General features: G+C 44.9%; 1 protein-coding gene across 1 annotated transcript; it reads right to left on the minus strand.

Annotated features, from left to right (window-relative positions):
• Positions 1–372: 372 nt before the first annotated feature.
• On the minus strand, positions 373–6448 carry LOC311147894 (aldehyde dehydrogenase family 3 member B1-like). The gene is made up of 10 exons (XM_084184725.1): positions 6107–6448; positions 4961–5124; positions 4544–4657; positions 4267–4387; positions 3138–3223; positions 2890–2971; positions 2313–2705; positions 1930–2096; positions 1627–1726; positions 373–1519 (listed from the first exon to the last, which is right to left on the minus strand). Exons 2-10 carry the CDS (start codon positions 5120–5122, stop codon positions 1320–1322), a joined length of 1425 nt encoding a protein of 474 aa, XP_084040851.1. The 5' UTR covers positions 5123–5124; positions 6107–6448; the 3' UTR covers positions 373–1319.
• Between the last annotated feature and the right edge of the window lie 18406 nt (positions 6449–24854).

The raw sequence follows: 24854 nt of genomic DNA on the forward strand, positions 1-24854 counted from the left end.
TAATGTAATTTATCGATGTAGTAACAGACCCCCACCTCACAACCCATGCAACCCAAAACTGTTCACACCCCTCTTGTTGGCGGAGAGAAAATGTTGCAGTTTTAAAGCTAACTTTCCTGCAATTCTACACATGGCAAAGATTTGTTTAGCTGTTTTAAAGCAAAATGTCTGCAATTCTACACATTCTTTAATGTCTTGTGTTTATATGATACCAGGGGTCAAAGGCCGACCGATCCGGTCCACCAGTTGAGTATGGGGGGGCCTACATCACACAAAACGCTGATTGTTGAATGAGTCCCGCTTGTGCAACTAAAATATCTGTTACAACCGAGAAAGGTTGTATAGCCTTCAATAAATATTTTGGGGAATGGTCATTCAGTTATTTTATTTTATTTCAGCTGTTCAGAAACATGAGGCAGAGATAGACACCATCATCATGGTTCAGAAGAGGGTGAGTAAAGACAGAACCGTAAAGGACGGGGGAGTGTGAGCAGCAGTCACGTAGTGTGCATAAAATAACATGCAGAATGTGATCCGGATCCTTAGTGGACGGGGCGGAAAACGTATTCACAGCCAAGGCCCCCAAAAAGAAGGCAAGCCTGCTAGGCAGTGTGTACAGCACTGCCCCACGTGGAGTTGGTAGCTAATTTGAATATTCAAGTGTTTGTGCATCTCATTGGCTGAGCTGGCAAGTCAGCTTTTTTGACCAGTATATGCCCAAACCACTGTTTCCAATCAGGCCAAGCAAGGCACAGAGAAAAGCTGTTTTTTAACATCCTTAATTAAATTCAGTTAATTTTAGGTAAATTATTTAATAGAAATCTGGAACACTGGACAGATACTTTAAAAGGCCCAGTGCAGTCAAAAACATGATTTTCCTGTGTTTTATATATTTCCACACTATGATGTTGGAATAATACTGTGAAAAATGATAACACCCTTTTAGTGTAAGAGCGGTTTAAAAAGACCACCTGAAATTTCAGCCCTTTTAGGTGGGATGGGAGTTTTGTAATGCCTGGTGACAACACCAGGCGGTAAATTAGTTACTAGACCAATAAGAAAGAGTTCCAAACCTCTGCCAATAACAGCTTGTTTTCCACTCCCAGACAGTCCTAGCAAAATTCTTGCTTGAGAAAATGCTCTTTGCTATGAAGCTAATGTTGTTGCTTTTTGACCATTTTAATTGAAAACAAATCACAGTAAGGTACTTAACTGTTACCCAAAAATGATTTGATATTGAGATAAAAATGGCTGCATTGGACCTTTAAGGAAAGCCCATTTGGCTTTGGGAGTACAGTCATGCACGCACCGAGTGTCATTCACATGACTGAGCAGCCTCCCCAGCTGTTCTTCTTGAAGGTGGTGGCCCAGCGCAACCAGCCCAGGTTGTAGTCGCTGTAGGGCGGGTAGCGCAGGACGTTGACCCTCTCCAGCAACCAGCTCCGGTTCATACAGCCCCGCCTGTGGCTGAACGTCTCAAAGCCCCAGCGGCCGTGGTAACTGCCCATCCCACTGGCACCTGGAGGGTAGATGACAGGGCAACATGATACACGGTGATCAGATCCATGTCTAGTGCTTTTCTTCTGATAATGACTACTTTATTTACATTGTCAGACACACACTTACCAACTCCTCCAAAGGGCAGGCCTGGCAAGGCCATGTGTACTATACCATCATTGCCGCAGAAACCCCCACTACTGGTATTGTTCAACACTGTGGTCACCACCTGACAGCGAGAGGGGAGGAACGTGCATTTATTCCATAAGAGTGGAGCCACAGTGAAGGCAGAGGCGGCCATAGAACTACATAACCAACTTTAAATTATAGGAGCTCTGTGGAGGAGGCCACCATGACTATAACATTAGAAAATAGATATGAGAAAAAACATCTATGTGCTGTAATGAAGGTCCTCTATGTGCTGTAATGTACCGAGGTCTCGTCAGAGAAGACGTAGAGAGCCAGGGGTTTCTCTTGGCGGTTGATGTAGTCTATGCCCTCCTCCAGAGACTCTATGGTTAGGATGGGCAGGATGGGGCCAAAGATCTCCTCCTGCATCAGAGCATCTGACTCCTGCACATCCACCAACACTGTGGGAGCTAGAAACACCACTTGGTCAGCAAGCATTAGCTTCTATATGCCCGCTTACTCATATTTGAAAGTCAAGCCACTTTAACAGCAAGGCTACCACCTAAACCTATTTCAACAATCTTTCAACTTGCATTCACACCCACAAGGTGGCAGCAGTATACAAACCAAACTCAACACCACTGCCTGCATCTCATAGTCCTCTCCTGTATCCCACCCAAACTCACCGATATACCGGTCCTCCTCGCGGCTGTCCCCTCCGATCACCACCTTCCCCTTGGACTTCCCCAGCATGTCCACCAGGCGTCTCCAGTGGCGCTGGGTGACGATGCGCCCCATGTCTGGGCTCACCCCGGGGTCCAGCCCGTAGAAGGTCTGTAGAGTCTCCTGGAGGGCGGGCAGCAGGGCGTCCCGGGTCTGGGCTGTGCAGAGGAGGTAGTCTGGCGCCACGCAGCTCTGGCCGGTGTTGAAGAACTTGGACCAGCACAGGCGCTTGGCAGCCTTCTGGATGTCGATACGGCCATAGATGAAGCAGGGGCTCTTGCCGCCCAGCTCCAGGGTGACGGGGGTCAGGTGAGGCGCCGCCGCTAGCAGGATGGAGCGGGCTACTGCCTGGGAACCTGGGGAGGAGATGGGGGAGGGTGAAGGGAGAGGAGGGGGAAAAGGTATGCAAGAGTGTGCGAGAGAGGTGGAAAAGGTGATAAAAGGGGCATACAGCCGACATTTTGAAACACAAAACATACTAAAAACAGGAATTGAGGTAATACATATCATTGGTCTAGGGAGTCCTCTGTCTGACTTTACCTGTGTAGAAGATGTGGTCAAATTTATTATTCAGCAATGACTTGGTGTCCTCTGCTCCCCCACATAGTACTGCATAGCAGTCCTGCAATAATCAGATGGCAAAACTCAAACATTAAAAACAAACAGTAAGTGACAGTAGTGATAAATGGGTGGGTGGGTATAGTATAGCAAATATGGCACAGTTGTGCTGCATTCCACTGATGATCCACAAGAAGCAGGGAGGAACCAAAGCAGTGTGTGTGTGTTACCTGAGACAGGTATTTGGGGAGGAGTTCTGCCAGGAGTTGCTCGGTGGCCTGACAGATCTCTGACGGCTTCAGAATGGCACAGTTTCCTGGTTCATGACATCATGGAATAAATATCATGTCATCGTCACAAAAACCTAATCAATAATGACATGCTAAGAGAATAAGCATTCACTTTACATATACAGTACCAGTCAAAAGTTAGGACACACCTACTCATTCAAGGGGTTCTTTATTTTTACTATTTTCTACATTGTACAATAGTAGTGAAGACATCAAAACTATGAAATAACACATATGGAATCATGTAGTAACCAGAAAAGTGTTAAATCAAAATACATTTTATATTTGAGATTCTTCAAAGTAGCCTCCTTTGCCTTGATGACAGCTTTGCACATTCATGGCAGTCACCTGGAATGCATTTCACTTCACAGGTGTGCTGGTGACACTGATTTATTTAGAATTCAAGGCACACTTAACCAGCATGGCTACCACAGCACTCTGCAGCGATACGCCATCCCATCTGGTTTGGGCTTAGTGGGACTATCATTTGTTTTTCAACAGGACAATGACCCAACACACCTCCAGGCTGTGTAAGGGCTATTTGACCAAGGAGAGTGATGGAGTGCTGCATCAGATGACCTGGCCTCCACGATCCCCCAACCTCAACCCAATTGAGATGATTTGGGATGAGTTGGACCGCAGAGTGAAGGAAAAGCAGCCAACAAGTGCTCAGCATATGTGGTAACTCCTTCAAGACTGTTGGAAAAGCATTCCAGGTGAAGCTGGTTGAGAGAATGCCAAGAGTGTGCAAAGCTGTCAAGGCAAAGGGTGGCTATTTGAAGAATCTAAAATATATTTTGATTTGTTTAACACTTTTGGTTACTACATGATTCCATGTGTTATTTCATAATTTATGTCTTCACTATTATTCTACAATGTAGAAAATAGTAAAAAAGAAAAGAAAAACCCTTGAACGAATAGGTGTCCAAACTTATGACTGGTACTGTACATTACTGACAAGGCAACATTGGTGGTGGATGTAAAATGCTTTGAGCTACTGTAAAAACGCTATAAATCCAATCCATTATTATTAACAAAGCCTATAGGTATACAAATGATATATGTGTACCTGCAGCAATTGCAGCAACCAAAGGTAAGAGAATAAGATGGAGAGGGTAGTTCCACGCCCCGATGATTAAAACTACCCCCAAGGGTTCCCTGCGTATGAAACAGTCGTCCATCCTAGTGGCCTAAAAGGATGGAGAGGAAAAAGGGTTTTCTTGGACAGTTATTACAGAAGCAGCATGTCAGTAAAAAATATTCCAATTGTGTGTGTTTACATGTTGAGACATAGTAAAAAGTGGTAGAGTCAAACAGTTGACAGTGAATGTCGACGGAATCTATACCAGATTCTTGCCAATGTTGTATTCCGGCTGCATCCAGGTCCTGAGGTTTTCCATGGCGAAGTACAGGTCATTCAGCGTTATCTGAATCTCTGACAGGACTGACTCAAACTTGGGCTATGGGGGGAGAGAGGGGAGAATCAAATCAAATGTTATTTGTCACATACACGTGTTTAGCAGATGTTATAGCGGGTGTAGCAAAATGTTTGTGTTAACCAAAGACTGAACAGGTGAAGGTGAAACAATAGCAGGAGAGAGGGAACAGGAAAAACAGAGATAAGAGGGGAGAAGTGAAGAAGAAGGGACAGGGAAAGAGGACAAGAGGCAACCAACAGAGGAAATAATGAGAGGTGGAGAGAGGGAGGCAGAGGGGACATAGGGTGTATAGTAGGCTATGTGTGTCTGAGTGTATAGTAGTACCTTATGGAGGTCCTTATGGAGAGCATCTTGTATCAGCTGCTCGTTTTCTTCGACCAGGAAGAGAAGGTTCTGGAGCTGGGTCATACGGAACTGCTCTGGAATGGTCACGCCCGACCGGAACGTAGTCCTCAACCGGTCAATCACCTCGCTCTGGCTGGCCATCTCTGTCCACCCAACAGACAGACATGGACACACAAAGTGAGTTAGTGGACAATATCACCTGGTAAAATAAGATTGAGACACCACACAACCAAAAGAACCAGTGATGAGAGAAGAGCATTGCTATTGCACATTCACTTGGCCAATAATAATATAGAGTTGTAAATTCCAGACATAAATCAAATACAATTTTATTGGTCACATACACATATTTGGCTGCTGCTTTGTGCAATCTTGGCCATTGTCTAGCTAAACTTCAGCGGTCTTTTAAAAACGACAACATGAAGTAGCCTTGAGCACCGTTTTATATTTTCAGTCAAGATGCGTTACTTGCTCATTGAGAACACACGATGAATCCATGGGTGTATTCATTAAATATTTTAACGGAAACCTTTTACCAGTTAAGAACGGAACGGGGAGGGACCTAGCGGAATGTGTCCAATATAAAATGTTCGTTTTAGTTGCAAAATAGGCGTAATGAATTGGCCAGCACATCAGGGCCCGGTTTAATCGTTAGAACCATCAGGCCCAGGTCAGGTGTAGAAAATGCAAAAAGGAAAGGTAGGCTAAGAAGGTAAGATTACATTATATGATATGCGCTATAAAGAGGTGAAAATTAGGCCTTGCCGCAAGTTACTCACGGTTGATTACTCACAGCAGTGTGTATTATGGGTCATTTGGAAGAGCGCGGCAAAGACTTGCATTTCCTTCCGAAATTATGTGAAAGCGTGGGCGGGATGTCGCTAGTGTGACAGGCACGGATGATGCAACTTTGTAACGATTTAAACTAGAGACTATCGAATTGTTACACATTAAAACAGTTTACGTCGGAAACCCTCTGTTAGGCTACTGCACTCTTTCAGGATGGACGAAGTTGTGAAGTGCTACCTGAATTTTCCCGTAAATGGATGCTGCTGATGGATAAAAATAAATCAACTGACACCTAAATTAGTCGAAATTTCTGAAGAAATGAAAGTTAAAACTCACCAGTTTCTGCTCAAAGATAGCCTAAATTGTCGTATGTTGACCTGTCGAGCCACTCTTAGACCTGTCCCTGAACTCAGATAAATCACATTCCAACTTGCCGGTGGCTTTGACTTGGTATGGGAACCCGAAGAAGGTGGAGCATTTCCGAGTGCCAGTGGTTTTCCTACCCACGCGGCTAGTTTATCTGGAAACGAGAATAGACTTTTGATAGAACTTGAAAAACAAGCCTGGAAACCTGTCTGAGGGAAAAAGAGAAACATGGGTATCCATAGACTATATGCTCCTCAAATTAAAACCTGGACCAAAAGCCAGTTGCGCTGCTTTTTTTCATTCTTCCCCTCTAATCAGGGAAGGATTTAGACCTGGGACACCAGGTGGGTGAAATTAATTACCAGGTAGAACAAAAAACATGAAGTATGCTCATTAGGTAAGATTTGAATACCCCTGGTATATGCCTATAGTGCAGTGAAATTATGCTTGCAATTTTTGCACATAATAATACTCTGTAGCCTAATCATAGCCTAGTATAAGCCCCCAGTCCAAAGCTTGACTTGTCCTTCCTCTGTAATACCTACTATTAGGTTTAGGCTACTTGCACTGCATGCCTGTTCTATCTCAAGTTCAAAGGAAATACAATTCAGGTTCAAGTGGGCAGACGGTCTTAGTTTCCATAGACTAGTTTACAGAATACAATGGATTGCATATATTTATGTATACAGCATTATCTTGCAAGCAGCATTATTTAATCGTATGAATAGTAGATGTATACTGAACAAAAATATAAATGCAACAATTTCAAATATTTTACTGAGTTATAGTTCATAGAAGGAAATCAGTCAATTGAAATAAATGCATTAGGCCCTAATCTATGGATTTCACATGACTGGGCAGGGGCGCAGCCATGGGTGGGCCTGGGAGGGCATAGGCTCATCCACTTGGGAGCTAGGCCCACCCACTGAGGAGCCAGGCCCAGCCAATCAGAATGAGTTTTTCCCCACAAAAGGGCTTTATTACAGACATAAATACTCCTCAGCAAAGCCCCTCTCCCTCCTCAGACGATCCACAGGCGAAGAAGCTGGATGTGGAGGTCCTGGGCTGGCATGGTTACACGTGGTCTGCGGATGTGAGGCCGGTTGGATGTACTGACAAATTCTCTATGGTAGAGAAATGAACATTATATTCTCTGGCAACAGCTCTGTTGGTCATTTCTGCAGCCAGCATGCCAATTCCACGCTCCCTCAAAACATGAGATCTGTGGCATTGTGTTGTGTGACAAAACTGCACATTTTTAGAGTGGCCTTTTATTATTCCCGGCACAAGCTGCACCTGTGTAACGATCATGCTGTTTAATCAGCTTCTTGATATGCCACACCTGTCAGGTGGATGGATTATATTGGCAGAGGAGAAATGCTAGTAGTAGATATCTTTAAGTACACACACACACGCCCACACACACCGGCCCTGCTCTGCTTTTCTCAGTTGTGTCTGTTTCTCTCACACACCCCACCCCTCTCTCTTCCTCTCTGGGCCCCTCACAGCTGTGTGGCACCACGCTTGGTGAACTCCAGTCTGTCACCTGGGTGTTTCAGGGTCCCAGTTTAGTATCTCTGATGATTCAGATAGACACACAGCTAAAGCAGTTAAGTAGCCCAGGGACTGTCCCTATACACATTCATGATCTAATTCTCACTACCTTGTTTCAGCTGAGGAGAAACCGCCTTTTGCATAAGCCAGCTGGTGGCTGGAAACCATACAATGTTTCAACCACATGAACATGATTTGCATTTGGTTTGAATAAATGGTGAGCTGGATAAAAAAAATCAGAATTGTATCACTATTTCATTTATATTATAGACCATGTCAACAGTTGTATTAATTATATTATTTAATATTCTCATTCACTCACCGCTACTCATCATACACAACTTTATTGACAGACCATATTCATGGTTTGTGTTTGAAAATAAATATAACACACTTTTCAAGAATTGTATTGAACAACGAGTCCTTAACTAAAATAACAAATTGCTCTATGTGGTTTCTCATAGCAGTTCTGGGCACCTCCCCCTAAATAATTTAGTATGTCCCTGATTATAATTATTTATAGGGGAGAGAGTTTAAGAATGTGTTTTTATAAGGCATCTATAAAAATGTGTGTTGGGCGCAACAGTTCAAAGCTACGCAAGCATGACTTCTACCTCAGGATGCACCTGCACTGCCATTTCCCTGATATAGTATCTTGATTAACCCTAACAATTACCAATGTATCACTGTAAAAGTGCAGTAACACATTTAAAAACTACACACAACAGTAATGTATTGCAGATGTGGGAGGAAGTGACAAATTATGAATTGAAAAAGTAATTGAGTGAAATTTAGCCATCTAAGGGAAGTAGTTTGGTGACAGTTGCCGACCATGTGATGTCGAAACAATGGGAACACATTTCAGGGTAAAGTACTTCAGGATTTGAATTGTCTTTTTTGTTTGTTATTATCTTTTTTATGTGTTGTTTAAAAAAAATTACATTTGTAAGGTATTTTCTGACTTTATTCAACAGATAGAGAGGATGACAGTGATGAAAGATAGAGGTTGTGTCAAAAGGCAGTAGGCCAGATTCAAAAATATTCCGAAAACGTGAGACAACATACCACAATTTCTTATAGATACCACTTGTATGAATGTATTTTTTCTGAGAAATATCAACATTTAATATGATTTAAAATAAATTATTTCATGGCTCACTTGTTGAAAACAACACACAAAAAACAATGACTTTACTGTCTGAACAATATAGAAAAATGTTTGTTGATTGACAGTGATCACTGGCTTCATCAATAAGTGCAGCGTCCTCCCCACAGTGACCGTATGTACATACCCCAACCAGAAGCCATGGATTACAGGCAAAATCCGCACTGAGCTAAAGGGTAGAGTTGCCGCTTTCAAGGAGCGGGACTCTAACCCGGACACTTATAAGAAATCCCGCTATGCCCTCCGACAAACCATCAAACAGGCAAAGAGTCAATACAGGACTAAGACTGAATCGTACTACACCGGCTCTGAAGCTCGTTGGATGTGGCAGGGCTTGAAAACTATTACAGACTACAAAGGGAAACACAGCCGCGAGATGCCCAGTGACACAAGCCTACCAGACAAGCTAAATCACTTCTATGCTCGCTTCGAGGCAAGCAACACCGAAGCATGCATGAGAGCATCAGCTGTTCCGGATAACTATGTGATCACGCTCTCCGTAGCCGATGTGAGTAAGACTTTTAAGCAGGTCAACATTCACAAGGCCGCAGGGCCAGACGGATTACCAGGACGGGCATGTGTCTTCACTGACATTTTCAACATGTCCCTGACTGAGTCTGTAATACCAACATGTTTCAAGCAGACCATCATAGTCCCTGTGCCCAAGGACACTAAGATAACCTGCCTAAATGACTACCGACCCGTAGCACTCACGTCTGTAGCCATGAAGTGCTTTGAAAGGCTGGTCATGGCTCACATCAACACCATTATCCCAGAAACCCTAGACCCACTCCAATTTGGATACCGCCCCAACAGATCCACAGATGATGCAATCTCTTTTGCAATCCACACTGTCCTTTCCCACCTGGACAAGAGGAACACCTATGTGAGAATGCTATTCATTGACTACAGCTCAGCGTTCAACACCATAGTGGCCTCAAAGCTTATCACTAAGCTAAGGACCCTGGGACTAAACACCTCCCTCTGCAACTGGATCCTGGACTTCCTTATAATAATAATAATAATAATAATATGCCATTTAGCAGACGCTTTTATCCAAAGCGACTTACAGTCATGCGTGCATAATTTTTTGTTGTTGTTGTGTATGGGTGGTCCCGGGGATCGAACCCACTACTTGGCGTTACAAGCGCTGTGCTCTACCAGCTGAGCTACAGAGGACCACATGGTCCCTTATGGGCTGCCCCCAGGTGGTAAGGGTAGGTAACAACACATCTGCCATGCTGATCCTCAACACGGGGGCCCCTCGGGTGCGTGCTCAGTCCCCTCCTGTACTCCCTGTTCACCCATGACTGCATGGCCAGGCACGACTCCAACACCATCATTAAGTTTGCAGACGACACAACAGTGGTAGGCCTGATCACCGACAACGATGAGACAGCCTATAACAAACCAATTCTGTATGGACCTCGCGTTGTGCACGGGGGCATTGTCATGCTGAAACAGGAAAGGAACTAAGGGGCCTAGCTCTAACCATGGAAAATAGCCTCAGACCATTATTCCTCCTCCACCAAACTTTACAGTTGGTACAAGGCATTCGGGCAGGTAGCGTTCTCCTAGTATCCGCCAAACCCAGATTAGTCCGTCGGACTGCCAGATGGTGAAGCATTATTCATCACTCCAGAGAACGCATTTTCACTGCTCCAGAGTCCAATGACAGCGAGCTTTACACCACCAGCCGATGCTTGGCATTGTGCATGGTGATCTTAGGCTTGTGTGCAGCTGCTCGGCCATGGAAACCCATTTCATGAAGCTGCCGACGAACAGTTCTTGTGCTGACGTCACCTCCAGAGGCAGTTTGGAACTCGGTAGTGAGTGTTGCAACCGAGGACAGACAATTTTTACGTGCTACGTGCTTCAGCACTCGGCCGGTCCCGTTCTGTGAGCTTGTGTGTTCTACCACTTCGCAGCTGAGCCGTTTTTGTTCCAAGATGTTTCCACTTCACAATAACAGCACCTACAGTTGACCGGGGCAAATCTAGCGTGGCAGAAATTACACTAACTGACTTGTTGGAAAGGTGGCATCTCATGACGGTGCCACATTGAAAGTCACTGAGCTCTTCAGTAAGGCCATTCTACTGCCAATGTTTGTGATGGAGATTGCATGGCTGTGTGCTCAATTTTATACACCTGTCAGCAACGGGTGTGGCTGAAATAGCTTTTTTGTCGACAGCCAGACACGATCCCCAGGCTGGAATACAGGGGCCTCACTGCGGTGGCGGTCGGCTTGGTTCTTCTGCCGACGAATGGCCCTCTGGAGATGGACATGGGCAGAGTCCCAGACCTGTCCGGCCCTGTGGAAGCACTCGTCGACAGCGGGAGCATCGGTCTGGCTGGGTGTCCAAGGGGCCAGGGCCGGCTGGTACCCCAGGACACACTGGAAGGGAGTGAGTCCCGTGGAGGAGTGAACGAGGGAGTTCTGGGCATATTCTGCCCAGGGAAGAAACCTTGCCCACTCACCCTGCTGGTCCTGACAATGGCATCGAAGAAACCTCCCCAGCTCCTGGTTCATGCGCTCCACCTGCCCATTTGGCTGAGGCCTATACCCGGAAGTGAGGCTGGCCACGGCCCTGATCTTCTCCAGGAAAGCCTTCCACACTCTGGAGGTGAATTGGGGGCCACGGTTCGAGACAATGTCCTCCGGAAGTCCATAATGCCGGAAGACCTGTTGGAACAGGACCTCAGCGACCTGGAGAGCAGAAGAAAGACCAGTTAGTGGCCAAAAATGGCATGATTTGGAGAACAGATCTACGACCACCATGACTGTGGTGAAGCCGTCAGAACGTAGAAGGTCGATGACAAAGTCTATGGACAGGTGTGACCAAGGTCGCTGAGGCACTGGGAGAGGAACTAGTTTGCCTGCCGGGGCGTTCCGAGGTGTCTTCGTTTGGGCACATACGGAACAGGAGTTGACATAGCGGGACACATCAGAAGCCAAGGTGGGCCACCAGTACTTTTGTGCTAGAGATTGCAGGGTGTGCGTAATACCAGAGAGCCCTGCCGTAAGGGTGGTGTGCACCCAGATCAGCCGGTGGTCCCGGACACTGGTGGGTACATATACGCGCCAGGTCCTCCTGAGCCGCCAGGCAGATGTCTTCTTCCACATCCCAAACAACAGGTGCAACGATGAGAGACGAGCGCAGGATTGTACCCCCCCAGATCCTTCCTTTCTCCGGTATGGTGCATCCTGGAGAGTGCGTCCGCACCCACGCCCTCCTACGATGCGTCCACCTCCAGGATGAACGGACGAGAGGGATCTGGTTGTTTTAGGATGGGCGCTGTGGTGAACCTCTCCTTCAGCCTCTTGAAGGCGTCGTCAGCCTCAGGGTTCCAGGCCAGTTTCTGAGGCCCACCCTTAAGGAGAGAGGTGAGCCGGGCGGCTATGGAGCTGATGAAACACAGGTAGAAATTGGTGAAGCCCAGGAAGCTCTTTAGGCCCTTGATGGTGGTGGGAACTGGCCATGACCTGACGGCATCCGTCTTTACTCCTTCCATGAACACCCCCTGAGGACTGATCCTGTATCCTAGGAAGGTGATGGCCTGTTGGTGCAATTTGCATTTCTCCCCTTTCACGATCAGGCTGTGTTCGCGGAGGCGGAGTAGGACAGCTCGGACGTCCCTGACATGCTCCTCGAACGTAGCCGAGTAGATCAGGATATCGTCGATATACACCACCTGTCTACTCAGCATGTCCCGGAATACGTCATTGACGAAGGACTGGAACACAGATGAGGCGTTGGGCATGACGCAGTATTCATAGTGGCCTGAGGTAGTGCTGAATGCCGTCTTCCACTCGGCTCCTTCCCGGATTTGGATCAGGTTGTAGGCACTCCTCAGGTCCAACTTGGTAAAGTACCGGGCCCCTTGTAGCTCCTCGATGGCCAACGGAACCAGAGGGAGGGGGTACCAATACTTTGTGGTGAATGCGTTCAGCCCGCTGTAGTCAATGCATGGTCTCAGTCCTCCGTCTTTTTGGCCACAAAGAAGAAGCTGGCGGAGGCAGGAGAGGTAGAGCGTCTGATGAAGCCCTGTGTCAGGATCTCCGCCACATACTTCTCCACACCTCAGTCTCCGCCACGGAAAGGGGGAGTCTCCGCCGGGGACAGGTGGAGTGTTGTCCCTCCAGCAGGTCAATGGCGCAGTCCCAGGGCCTGTGAGGAGGGAGACACGTAGCCTTTGATGAAGAGAAGACATCGGAGAGATCTGCATACTCACATGGAATGTTGGGCTGGAGGGCGGACTCTGGACTCTCCACTTACGTGGAACAACAAACCACCGGCAGGCAGGTCTTCCGGCATGAGGTAGACCAGGCTGTGATCCTCTTGGTGCTCCAATTGATGGTGGGGTTGTGTAGTCTGAGCCAGGGCAATCCCAAGACAATCTGGTGAAGGGGTGACGTGACGATGTGGAATGACATCGTCACGGCGACGGGAGTCATACCGCCTAGATAGGGAGCCGCCAGGAGATCTGTGTGCCGTGGTGGTGTAGGGGGTGCTGCCCACCTCCATGGGTGAGGACTCGGAATCAGGGCGGCTTCCATAGCTTAGATGGGGTGAGCGTCGAAGCTCCGGGAGGTGTTGGGAACGCTGTCTCTCTCGCAACATTTCGTCAAGACGGATGGACATGGTGATAAGGGTATCAAGGTCCATCTCATTGTCCCGACATGCGAGTTCCGTCTTAATGTCCTCCCGTAAGCCTCTCCTGAAGGCCTTGCGCACAGCACGCTCACCGTGCGAAAGCTCAGAGCGTACTCGGACGCGGGCCCCTCTCTCTGTTGTAAATGGAGGAGATGCTCACCCCCGTCCTTTCCCTCCGTGGGATGATCAAACACCGCCCTGAACCGAGCGAGGAAGGTGGGCTAGGGTAGTGCCACTGCCTCATCTCCTTCCCAGACTGCCGTGGCCCAATCCAGCGCCTTCCCCTTAAGTAGCGAAATCACCAGCACCATCCTGGCTTGGTCAGATGGATATGCCCTAGGCTGACGCGCCAGATAAAGTGAAACCTGTAGCAGGAAGCCTCTACATTTAGTAGTTTTACCGTCAAAGCACTCCGCTAGGGCGAGGGTTCCCGCAGAAGTGGGTGACAGCCCGGGGACAGGTGGATTGGAGGCACTTGCCACTCCCTGAGGTAGAACCAGAGCGCTGGGCAGATTATGCAGAGTTTGGAACACTTCCTGCATGGCGACGTTCAACTGGGCAAGCTGCTGCTGGTGCTGGTCGAGGCACTGGGAAACTCCTGCTGCATCCATTTTTGTTTGGTGTGTGATTCTGTGACGAATACTGAGTATACGAAGAGGCAGGACGCAGACGCAGGAATTAGCAAGGTCAAGGTTTACTTAAACAATGACAACGACAATAAACAAAGATAGAGTATATGACACGAAGCAAAACAATCACACACAACACAAAACTGAACAGTCCAGGGCTAAATAAGGGTGGTGATGAGATGATGAGGTGCAGGTGCGCTGGAGGTGATTAGGGTGCGTTGGGTTTCCATTCCGGTGTTGCCGAGGTGATGCGCTCAGACTGGTGGCTCAGTAGACCGGCGAATCAGAGCGCCGGAGGGTAGCAACGGGAGGAGACGTGACAGGTTGTATTATTTGATTTACACAACATGCCTACCACTTTGAAGATGCAAAATATTTTTTATTGTGAAACAAACAACAAATAAGACAAAAAAACAGAAAACTTGAGCATGCATAACTATTCACACACCCCCAAAGTCAATACTTTGTAGAGCCACCTTTTGCAGCAATTACAGCTGCAATTCTCTTGGGGTATGTCTCTATAAGCTTGGCACATCTAGCCACTGGGATTTTTTCAGATTCTTCGAGGCAAAACTGCTCCAGCTCCTTCAAGTTGGATGGGTTCCGCTGGTGTACAGCAATCTTTAAGTCATACCACAGATTCTCAATTGGATTGAGGTCTGGGCTTTGACTAGGCCATTCCAAGACATTTAAATGTTTCCCCTTAAACCACTCAAGTGTTGCTTTAGCAGTATGCTTAGGGTCATTGTCCTGCTGGAAGGTGAACCTTCGTCCCAGCCTCAAATCTCTGGAAGACTGAAACAGGTTTCCCTAAAAAATTTCCCTGTATTTAGCTCCATCCATCATTCCTTCAATTCTGACCAGTTTCCCAGTCCCTGCCGATGAAAAACATCCCCACAGCATGATGCTGCCACCACCATGCTTCACTGTGGGGATGGTGTTCTGTGGTGATGAGAGGTGTTGAGTTTGCGCGTTTCTTTAGTCTCATCTAACCAGAGTACCTTCTTCCATATGTTTGGGGAGTCTCCCACATGCCTTTTGGCAAACACCAAACGTGTTTGCTTATTTTTTTCTTTAAGCAATGGCTTTTTTCTGGCCCAGCTCTGTGGAGTGTACGGCTTAAAGTGGTCCTATGGACAGATACTCCAATCACCGCTGTGGAGCTTTGCAGCTCCTTCAGGGTTATCTTTGGTCTCTTTGTTGCCTCTCTGATTAATGCCCTCCTTGCCTGGTCTGTGAGTTTTGGTGGGCGGGCCTCTCTTGGCAGGTTTGTTGTGGTGCCATATTCTTTCCATTTTTTAATAATGGATTTAATGTTGCTTTGTTGGATGTTCAAAGCTTTGGATATGTTTGTATAACCCAACCCTGATCTGTACTTCTCCACAACTTTGTCCCTGACCTGTTTGGAGAGCTCCTTGGTCTTCATGGTGCTGCTTGCTTGGTGGTGCCCCTTGCTTAGTGGTGTTGCAGACTCTGGGGCATTTCAGAACAGGTGTATATATACTGAGATCATGTGACAGATCATGTGACACTTAGATTGCACACAGGTGGACTTTATTTAAGTAATTATGTGACTTCTGAAGGTAATTGGTTGCACCAGATCTTATTTAGGGGCTTCATAACAAAGGGGGTGGATACATATGCACGCACCACCTTTCCGTTATTTATTTTCTTGAATTTTTGAAACAAGTTATTTTTTTCATTTCACTTGACCAATTTGAACTATTTTGTGTATGTCCATTACATGATATCCAAATAAAAATCAATTTACATTACAGGTTGTAATGCAACAAAATAGGAAAAATGCCATGTGGGACAAATACTTTTGCAAGGCACTGTAATAGTCTCTATTTTCTACCACTCCGCCACCCTCTCCGTCCATGGTTTTTCTGATATATGCCTTGCTGAATCAGTCTATTTTCAAGCTTGTTACTCAGGGTAGTCTTGATCTGCTGGAGACTTTGTAGGAATCCTCTTGAGTGCTGGATGCAGGTTGTCATTGTTGAGTGAATTCGAATCAAAACATCAATCAGACTGATTTATCCCAAAATTGTCTAGATCAAAGTAATCTATTCTTTTTCAGTTTACTAAAATCGAACACTTGTTGAAAATACAAATAATTTAAAAAAGCTTAAAACAGTGAATAACCAATACATGTACAGGATGTGCGTACGCCACATGTATTATTAAGATATGTTCATTCATGGTGAACAAGCACTCTTTCCTTGACAAATTGATGTCTATATCTGCCATTTCAATGAACCCAATCATGAATAGATATGAATAACATCACCCTCCAATGTTCCAGACAGTTCCTTCAGACCTTGAGTAATTTCTGTGTGGTGAATAGGCCAGGAGTCTTTTCTGACTGTGTCCTAAAACCGCATTGATGAGTCATAGACTGACCCCTGACCTCAGAGTAATCATCCCCTCCCCATGACATCATAATTCAAATCCAGAGCCCTCAGAGTTCATATATACTTATGCTGTTGTCTTGTCTGAGTTCATATTAGGCAATGTGGCTAATTAGGCAATGTGGAGTGTTAAATCTTATTAAGCTGTGTTCATTCATGATGAACAAAGACATTTTTTCTTGACAGATTAATGTGTACCAGTGGCGGTCGGTGCCGTTTAATATGAGGGAGGACGATAATGTTTTTTATGAGCATGGCCTTATTTCTATTACAGCATATTGGATGACTGTCATTCATATTCCATTCACCTAGCTCAATTTAACATTGATAGGTTTAGGCTACTACATGATAATCACATTTTATAGCCATCATGAGGTTGCTACGACCTAGCCTATGAATGAAAGTTTACAACGTAGGTGCACAGGTCGAGAGAAAAATTGGAGTAATCAAGGTGACAGACAGTGACGCATTTAATACCGCCTTGCACACTTTTGCCTGCATCTACCTGATCTATTAGTTCAACAGTTGCAAACTAGAGTTTCTATTCAACAAATCCAGGTATGTTTATCCCCGTTTCGTTCCCTTTGCTTCCGTTTAAGAAAAGTTTTTCAACAGAATCAGCGGAATGAATAGACCCCTGATCACCGCAAACACAGTTCACTTTCAGAGCAGCCACATACAAACAGCATGATCACTTTGCTCGTTGTATAATATCCTTCTCACATCTATGCGCTCTCTTCCTCTCACCTTTCCCATTTGCTTGTGAACTTCAGTGCACAACACATCAGCTGTCTGTGACCAGGCAAAATAACCTTTCCAAGCCAAACCCTTACACCATAACTGCTACACATAGCCTACATTGTTGTAACCATGTTAGCTATCGTCATAGTCATCATAGTTACTAGAACTAATGCGTTTGTAAACTCGCAACAATCATGCAGCACAGTGTACAGTCAGCAAGCAGTTTAGCAGTTACAATACATTTATAAAACCAAAAGCTTACCTTGACTTGGAATCATCTCAGCTAGCTAACATATCATTCCTCTCTATTTGAACCGGGTGTTTGAGTAGGCTAAAATAGCTACTGTTAGCTGCATTCGCTAACTAAGTAAGTGAAAAAGAAAGTGAAGAAAAATACAACAAAATATAGCTAGCTCTCTCTCTCTCCTTATCTCTTGCTTCTCTTTCGTTGTAGATTTTTTTTTACTGTTCAACTTTTGTTTTTCTCTCACTTTGAGTCAAGTACTCACCACATTTTATGCACTGCAGTGCTAGCTGTAGCTTATGCTTTCACTACTAGAGTCATTCTCTGATCCTTTGATTGGGTGGGCAACATGTCAGTTCATGCTGCAAGAGCTCTGATAGGTTGGAGGACATCCTCCGGAAGTTGTCATAATTACTGTGTAAGTCTATGGAAGAGGGTGAGAACCATGATCCTCCTAGGTTTTGTATTAAAGTCAATGTACCAAGAGGAGGACAGAAAATAGCTGTCCTCTGGCTATACCATGGTGCTACCCCAGAGAGTGCTGTTGAGGCTACTGTAGACCTTTATTGCAAAACAGTGTGTTTTAATCAATTATTTGGTGATGTGAGTATATTTAGTATAGTTTTATCTAAAAAGGATATTTTTATTTTTATGAAATTCCCTGAGAAGGATGGTCCTCCCCTTCCTCCTCTGAGGAGCCTCCACTGATGTGTACATCTGCCATTTAAATTAAACCAATCGTGAATGATCTTCACAATGCGTCCAGTCGTTGAGTCAGTTACGTGTGGTGAGTAGGGCCGGGAGTTTCTTATGACTAAGTGACCTGACCAGGAAAACTCTTGGACTTAGTTATGTCCTAAAACCAGAGACGGATGAGGAAGCAAGACACCCCACTCTCTGTTTTTTTTCTGGTTCAAATAAATTTAAGTGAACTAAGTAGACCCAGCTGCTATTGCATTGGTGTCTATGGGAGATACACCGACCCAGTTAAGTAGACAATTGTTCAATGGTAAATGGCCTGAGTGAACTATCGTCATTTATCCACCCATGATGCAAATACAGAGTTCATATATACTTACTGTATGTTCTGCTGCTGAATTGTTGTCTTGTGTGGAGCAGCTGAGTTCATATCTCCACTCTCAGTATGACGGGAAAACTCTCCCTTCTATTGCTCTCTCTCTGTCTGCCCTGTGAGTTCTGATCTACTTAATCAGCTGTTCTTTAGTAGAATGACTGAACATGGACAATGATTTAATAAACTCTTTTCTTAATCTTTTCCTAATTTTCTTTAACACATTCTTCCTATTTATTTATCTCTCTCATTTTCACCTCTCTCTCCATCAGGTCTAAATGGTCAGAGTCTGGAGACCATGCCCTCCAGTCCAGTCCTGAAAACGTCTAGAGAAATGCTCAGCCTCTCCTGTAAGGTATCTGGATTCACCTTTGCCTACAACATAGTCTGGATAAGACAATCAGCAGAAAAATCCCTGGAATGTATGGGTTATTCTGGATTAGGCCTAGGTTACCATGCTAAAAGGTTTGAAGGACGTATGGAAACCACTAAAGATACTAACAACAGCATGTTGACATTGATGCTGTCTGGTGTGAGAGCAGAGAACTCTGCTGTGTATTACTGTGCAGGAGAGACATAGTGGTGTGAGTGAGTGGAGGATCTGTACAAAAACCCCTCAGAGAATCTAACTGGCAGCAGAGTCAACAGAAGGCAGTAGAGCATCAGTACAGCAGAGTCACATCTACTGAAGCATAATATTCCCCTGAGAGTCAAAATAACTAACATATGAACAACACAACTACATGTACATCAATACAAGACACACATTTCCCTGAGGAGAGGAGTAGAATGGAGAGGGGAATCACATACAGTTGTGCTCATTCATAATAAACAAGGAGCCTTCCCTTTACAAACTAAACAAAAATATAGACGCAACATGTGAAGTGTTGGTCCCATGTTTCATGAGTTGAAATAAAAAAATAAACAACATTTTCCATATGCACAAATAGTTTATTTCTCTCAAATGTTAGTTTACATCCCTGTTAGTGAGCATTTCTCCTTTTCCAAGATAATCCATCCACCTGACAGGTGTAGCATATCAAGAAGCTGATTAAATAGCATAATCATTACACAGGTGCACATTGTGCTGGGGACAATTAAAGGCCACTCTAAAATGTGCAGTTTTGTCACACAACACAATGCCACAGATCTCGTGTTTTGAGGGAGAGTGTAATTGGCATGCTGACTGCAGGAAGGTCCACCAGATAATTGAATGTTAATTTCTCTACCATCAGCTGCCTCCAAAGTTGGCAGTACGTCCAACCTGCCTCACAACCACAGACCAAGTGTATGGCGTTATGTGGGCGAGCGGTTTGCTGATGTCAACATTGTGAACAGACTGCCTCATGGTGGCGGTGGGGTTATGGTATGGGCAGTCATAAGCTATGGACAACGAATGCAATTGCATTTTATCTATGGCAGTTTGAATGCACAGAGATACCGTGACGAGGTCCTGAGGCCCATTGTCGTCCTATTAATCCGCCACCATCACCTTATGTTTCAGCATGATAATGCACAGCCCCATGTCGCAAGGATCTGGACACAATTCCTGGAAGCTGAAAATGTCCCAGTTCTTCCATGGCCTGCATACTCACCAGACATGTCACCCGTTGAGCATGTTTTGGATGCTCTGGATCGACGTGTACGACAGCGTGTTCCAGTTCTTGCCAATATCCAGCAACTTCTCACAGCCAATGAAGAGGAGTAGGACAACATTCCACAGGCCACAATCAACAGCCTGATCAACTGTATACGAAGGAGATGTGTCGCGATGCATGAGGCAAATGGTGGTCACACTAGATACTGACTGTTTTTTAAAACCACGCCCCTACATTAAAAAAATATATATCTGTGACCACGACGTACATATCTGTATTCCCAGTCATGTGAAATCCATAGATTAAGGCCTAATGAATTTATTTCAATTGACTGATTTCCTTATATGAACTGTAACTCAGTAAAATCTTTGACATTTTAGCATGTTGCGTTTATATGTTTGTTCATTATAAATTGTCTATTTATGAATGGACATTTTAAATTAACCCAATCATGAACAGTATGTATTTATTTATTTATTTATTCATCCTCCAAACAGTTCCTCCAGTCCTTGAGTCAGTTCCTCATGTCTGATGAGTGGTCAGGCCATGTGATCAGAGAAAGCTGACCCTATGTGAGTTATTAGTTGACCCCTGACCTCATTCATCAGCCCCTCCCCATGACATCATGATGTAAATCCAGATCCCTCAGAGTTCATATATACTTATGTTCTGCTGCTGACTTGTTGTCTTGTTGTCTTGTGTGGAGCAGCTGAGTTCATATCTCCACCCTCAGTATGACAGGAAAACTCTACCTTTTGCTGCTCTCTCTCTGCCTTCCATGTGAGTTCTGCTTGGATTTCAACTGGAATGACTGAACATTGACTTTGTTTATTGTAAACTCTCCCCTCCTGCTTTCCCTTCTAATTTCTGCTTGCCCCGTCTCATCTCTTTCTCTCTGCTGTTCCCTCTTTTCTTTCTCTCTTCATCAGGTTTAAATGGTCAGAGTCTGGAGGCCATTCCCTCCAGTCCAGTCCAAAAACAGCCTGGAGAAACTCTGTCTCTCCTGTAAGGGATCTGGATTCACATTTAGTAGCAATGGAATGCATTGGATAAGACAACCAGCAAGAAAGGCACTGGAATGGATGGGGTATGCTGGAGCAAGTACATTTGCAAAAAGTGTTCAAGGACGAGTAGAAATGACAAGAGATAATTTCAACAGCATGATGTTTCTGAAGCTGTCTGGTGTGAGAGCAGAGGACTCTGCTGTGTATTACTGTGCAAGATATACACAGTGGTGTGAGTGAGTGGAGGATCTGTAGAAAAACCCCTCAGAGAATCTAACTGGCAGCAGAGTCAACAGAGGGCAGTAGAGCATCAGTACAACAGAGTAACATCTACTGAAGTATAATATTCCCCTGAGAGCCAACATAACAGAACTACTTGTACATCAACACTAGGTTCCCTGAGGAGAGATAAAATAAAGAGTCATACAGGCCTACATACTGTAGCTGTGTTCATTCCTGTTAAACAAGATGACTGTCCTTGATAGATTGGTCCTTAATCTGACATTTACACTAAATTAACCACAATGGTGAATGATTTCTATAAATATTTAGAAAATAATCCTCCAAGATTCCCTACAGTTTTACCAAACTCCTTGACCTGAGCAGGAAAAACTCTAGGCCCTGGTTATGGCATGGGGACATAATTTGTCCTGGTCAGGTGACGTTATGTGATCAAGAAAATCTCCCGGCCCTAGTGATGAGTCATAGCTTGATTCTGACCTTAAAGTCATCAGCCCCTCCCCCATGACATCATGATGTAAATCCAGATCCCTCAGAGTTCATATATACTTATGTTCTGCTGCTGACTTCTTGTCTTGTTGTCTTGTGTGGAGCAGCTGAGTTCATATCTCCACCCTCAGTATGACGGGCAAACTCTACCTTCTACTGCTCTCTCTCTGTCTGCCCTGTGAGTTCTGCTTGGTTTGAATCCTTTATCAACTGTTCTTAAGCTGAGCAAAGACTGCAGACAATTTTCCATTGTAACCTTTATCTCTATTGCTCCTTCATGCTTTTCCTCCATATTCCACCCTCTCTCCTTTCTCCTCTCCCCTTCTCTCCATCAGATTTAAATGGTCAGAGTATGGAGTCCATTCCCTCCAGTCCACTCCAGAAAAAGCCAGGTGAAACTCTCAACCTCTCTTGCAGAGGAACTGGGTATACCTTTACAAGCTATGGTATGAACTGGATTCGCCAACCTACAGGGAAACCACTGGAATGGATGGGCTGGATCAACACCAATACTGGAGGAGCAGGCTATGCCAAAACCCTGGAGGGGCGGATTGAACTGACCAAAGACAGCTCAGTGAGCATGACACATCTGAAACTGTCTGGTCTGAAGGCAGAGGACTCTGCGGTGTATTACTGTGCACGTTGGGCACAGTGATGTGAATGTGTGGTGGAGCTGTACAAAAACCCCTCAGACATAGATAGAGACAGGCTGTGGAACATGTAGACACACAACCACAGCACACTGTTGTACTCCCCTGACACACTTCACTAACCCTCATCTGCAAACAGCTGGAGTAAACAACCGTATGCTTTAATATGAGATGTCCTTACCTCAGAAACACTGTTTATGCTTCATGAATAGGGCCTTGAGTTTTTCTTGACAATCTTTTGAGAAAGGTTAGAAAAAGCCAACAATAAACAAGCACAGGTCATGTGTAGGAGTCATCTTTTACAATGACCAGGATTTTACTAACACACCTGACGTAATACACCTAAATAAAATCAGCTGACTATAAGGACAGAGATGCCTTTTCCTATATGCAGACTATTCGTGCATATGGAAAATGTTGTGTATTTTTAGTAAATGTGTTAGGGCATCAGCAGTTTTCCACTTGTTATGTCAGTCACTCAATAAGCCCATGTCAGATACCAGTTGTTTATTGTTAGGTAAGGTCATCTAACCAGCTATCATAACCAAATTACTGACCGTGTACGCAGGGCATGACCTTAGGGTCCCTGATCCCCAAGGGGCCCTCATTGATTTTGTTCGTCATCATATAAACATGTCACGTCATGGCAAAATGTGAGGAATTTAAGAAAATGTGCTTTAAAACTAACACTTTCTCTTCAACCCATGGCAAAATATGTAGAATTGCAGTGGGGGTGGGAACCACCATATCTGGCTTAGGGTCCCCAAAAGGCTAGAGGCGACACTACATAAGGGCCTTGGCTGATGTCAGATCTGTTTGTGTAAGGCTAGTGCAAAAGCCTGCACACCCAGCATATTACATATTGAACTTGTTCACAACGCTTAAACAACAACCTCTGAATTGTAAAAATGCATCTTATTTAATAACAAAGCAACATTTGACAACATACACAAAGTGGGTCATTCTTTTATTATTATTTTAAAGGTAATCGAGGAGAGGTGGCGAGGAGAAGGAACGTGGACGAAAATGTGCTTGTATGAAATGACTCTCTCCACTCGCGCATCAGGCAAATTACTCTTACAGGGGTGGTGATGAAATGTGTAAAGTGATTAAACTAATTTAGCTAGTTGTGCATGATATTTTATACATAAAGGGAGAAGTAGCATATCGTTTTTAAAATGTTTGCATGCTTTTCTCCTTGGAGAAACAACAACCGCTTCAAAGGGGGTGTGGCAAACATCAAAACTCTTCCGTGAAGGACTCAGGTAGGATACACATGACTATCCTCAATTAAAGGTGGCTATCAAGGAGGGGTGGACACTCTTCAGTTTGCCTACTAAGAAATTGACACTCTCCTCAACCACTTATTGGTTTCTGGGTCACGGGTAGCTTCCGAGCCGCCTCTCTCCCAGATACCGGGGAAAATCGAACACCTTCCTTACCGCCACCACAAAATCTTCCAGACTAAGGCAAATGGAGGATTGTTGAGCTCACACCGCAATAGCCAAAGCGAGCGCCCTTCCAGACATCAGCGTTATAAGATGCGCTATCTTTGACCGATCCGAAGGAAACGATGAGGGTTGTAACTCAAAGATGAGGGAGCACTGGGAGAGAAACAGCCGGCATGTTCCAGGATCTCCAGCGAGGTTACTGAACGCCCGGGACGTTTCCGTTGTGGCTTGCTCCAGTAATGAGTTGAGCATATGGTCATGGCGTTCCTCCAAGGTATGGAGTCCCTCTATAAGGTTCTGAAGTAGATCCTTGTGTCTTCCAATGGTGGCTCCTTGCAGGGAGACAGTGTTGTGGAGCTGGTCTGAGTCTGCTGGGTCAGTCATGGCCAGTTTGTCCTATCACGACAGGATATTTACATTTTAGTCATTTAGCAGACGCTCTTATCCAGAGCGACTTACAGTTAGTGAATGCATACATGTTTTGTTTTTTTCATACTGGCCCAGGGACGGCTTGTTCAATAGGGCGATATGGGCGACGCACTGCCAAACGGGAAAAGGAAGGGATTTTTTTTCTAATCAATTATAAAAAATAAAAAAAAATAAAATTTTTTTTTTTTTTTTTATAAATTTATAAAAAATTATATCACGGCAACAGCAGTTATCAGTGTTCACGTCTGATCTGCCAGCCACTAAATGTCAAATCAGGCTAAAGTCGTGCTTCAAATGGCCCCGCCCGTTTTTTGGGCGATTTCAGTCAGGTTGAAAATCGCCCAGAAGTCTGTCATAGACTCCCATGTAAAATCTAGTTTTGT

Source organism: Coregonus lavaretus (assembly GCF_964263955.1).
Source record: "Coregonus lavaretus genome assembly, chromosome: 2".
NCBI classification, from domain to species: domain Eukaryota; kingdom Metazoa; phylum Chordata; class Actinopteri; order Salmoniformes; family Salmonidae; genus Coregonus; species Coregonus lavaretus.

What these genes read in the sequence shown, in the direction of transcription:
- LOC311147894 (XM_084184725.1), bottom strand. Translation starts at nt 5,122, where the DNA reads ATGGCCAGCCAGAGCGAGGTGATTGACCGGTTGAGGACTACGTTCCGG. An exon ending in TCCATAAGGACCTCCATAAG is followed by an intron (nt 4,658 to 4,960) that starts GTACTACTATAC and finishes CTCCCCCCATAG; the next exon opens with CCCAAGTTTGAGTCAGTCCT. An exon ending in CCTGCCCTTTGGAGGAGTTG is followed by an intron (nt 1,520 to 1,626) that starts GTAAGTGTGTGT and finishes TCTACCCTCCAG; the next exon opens with GTGCCAGTGGGATGGGCAGT.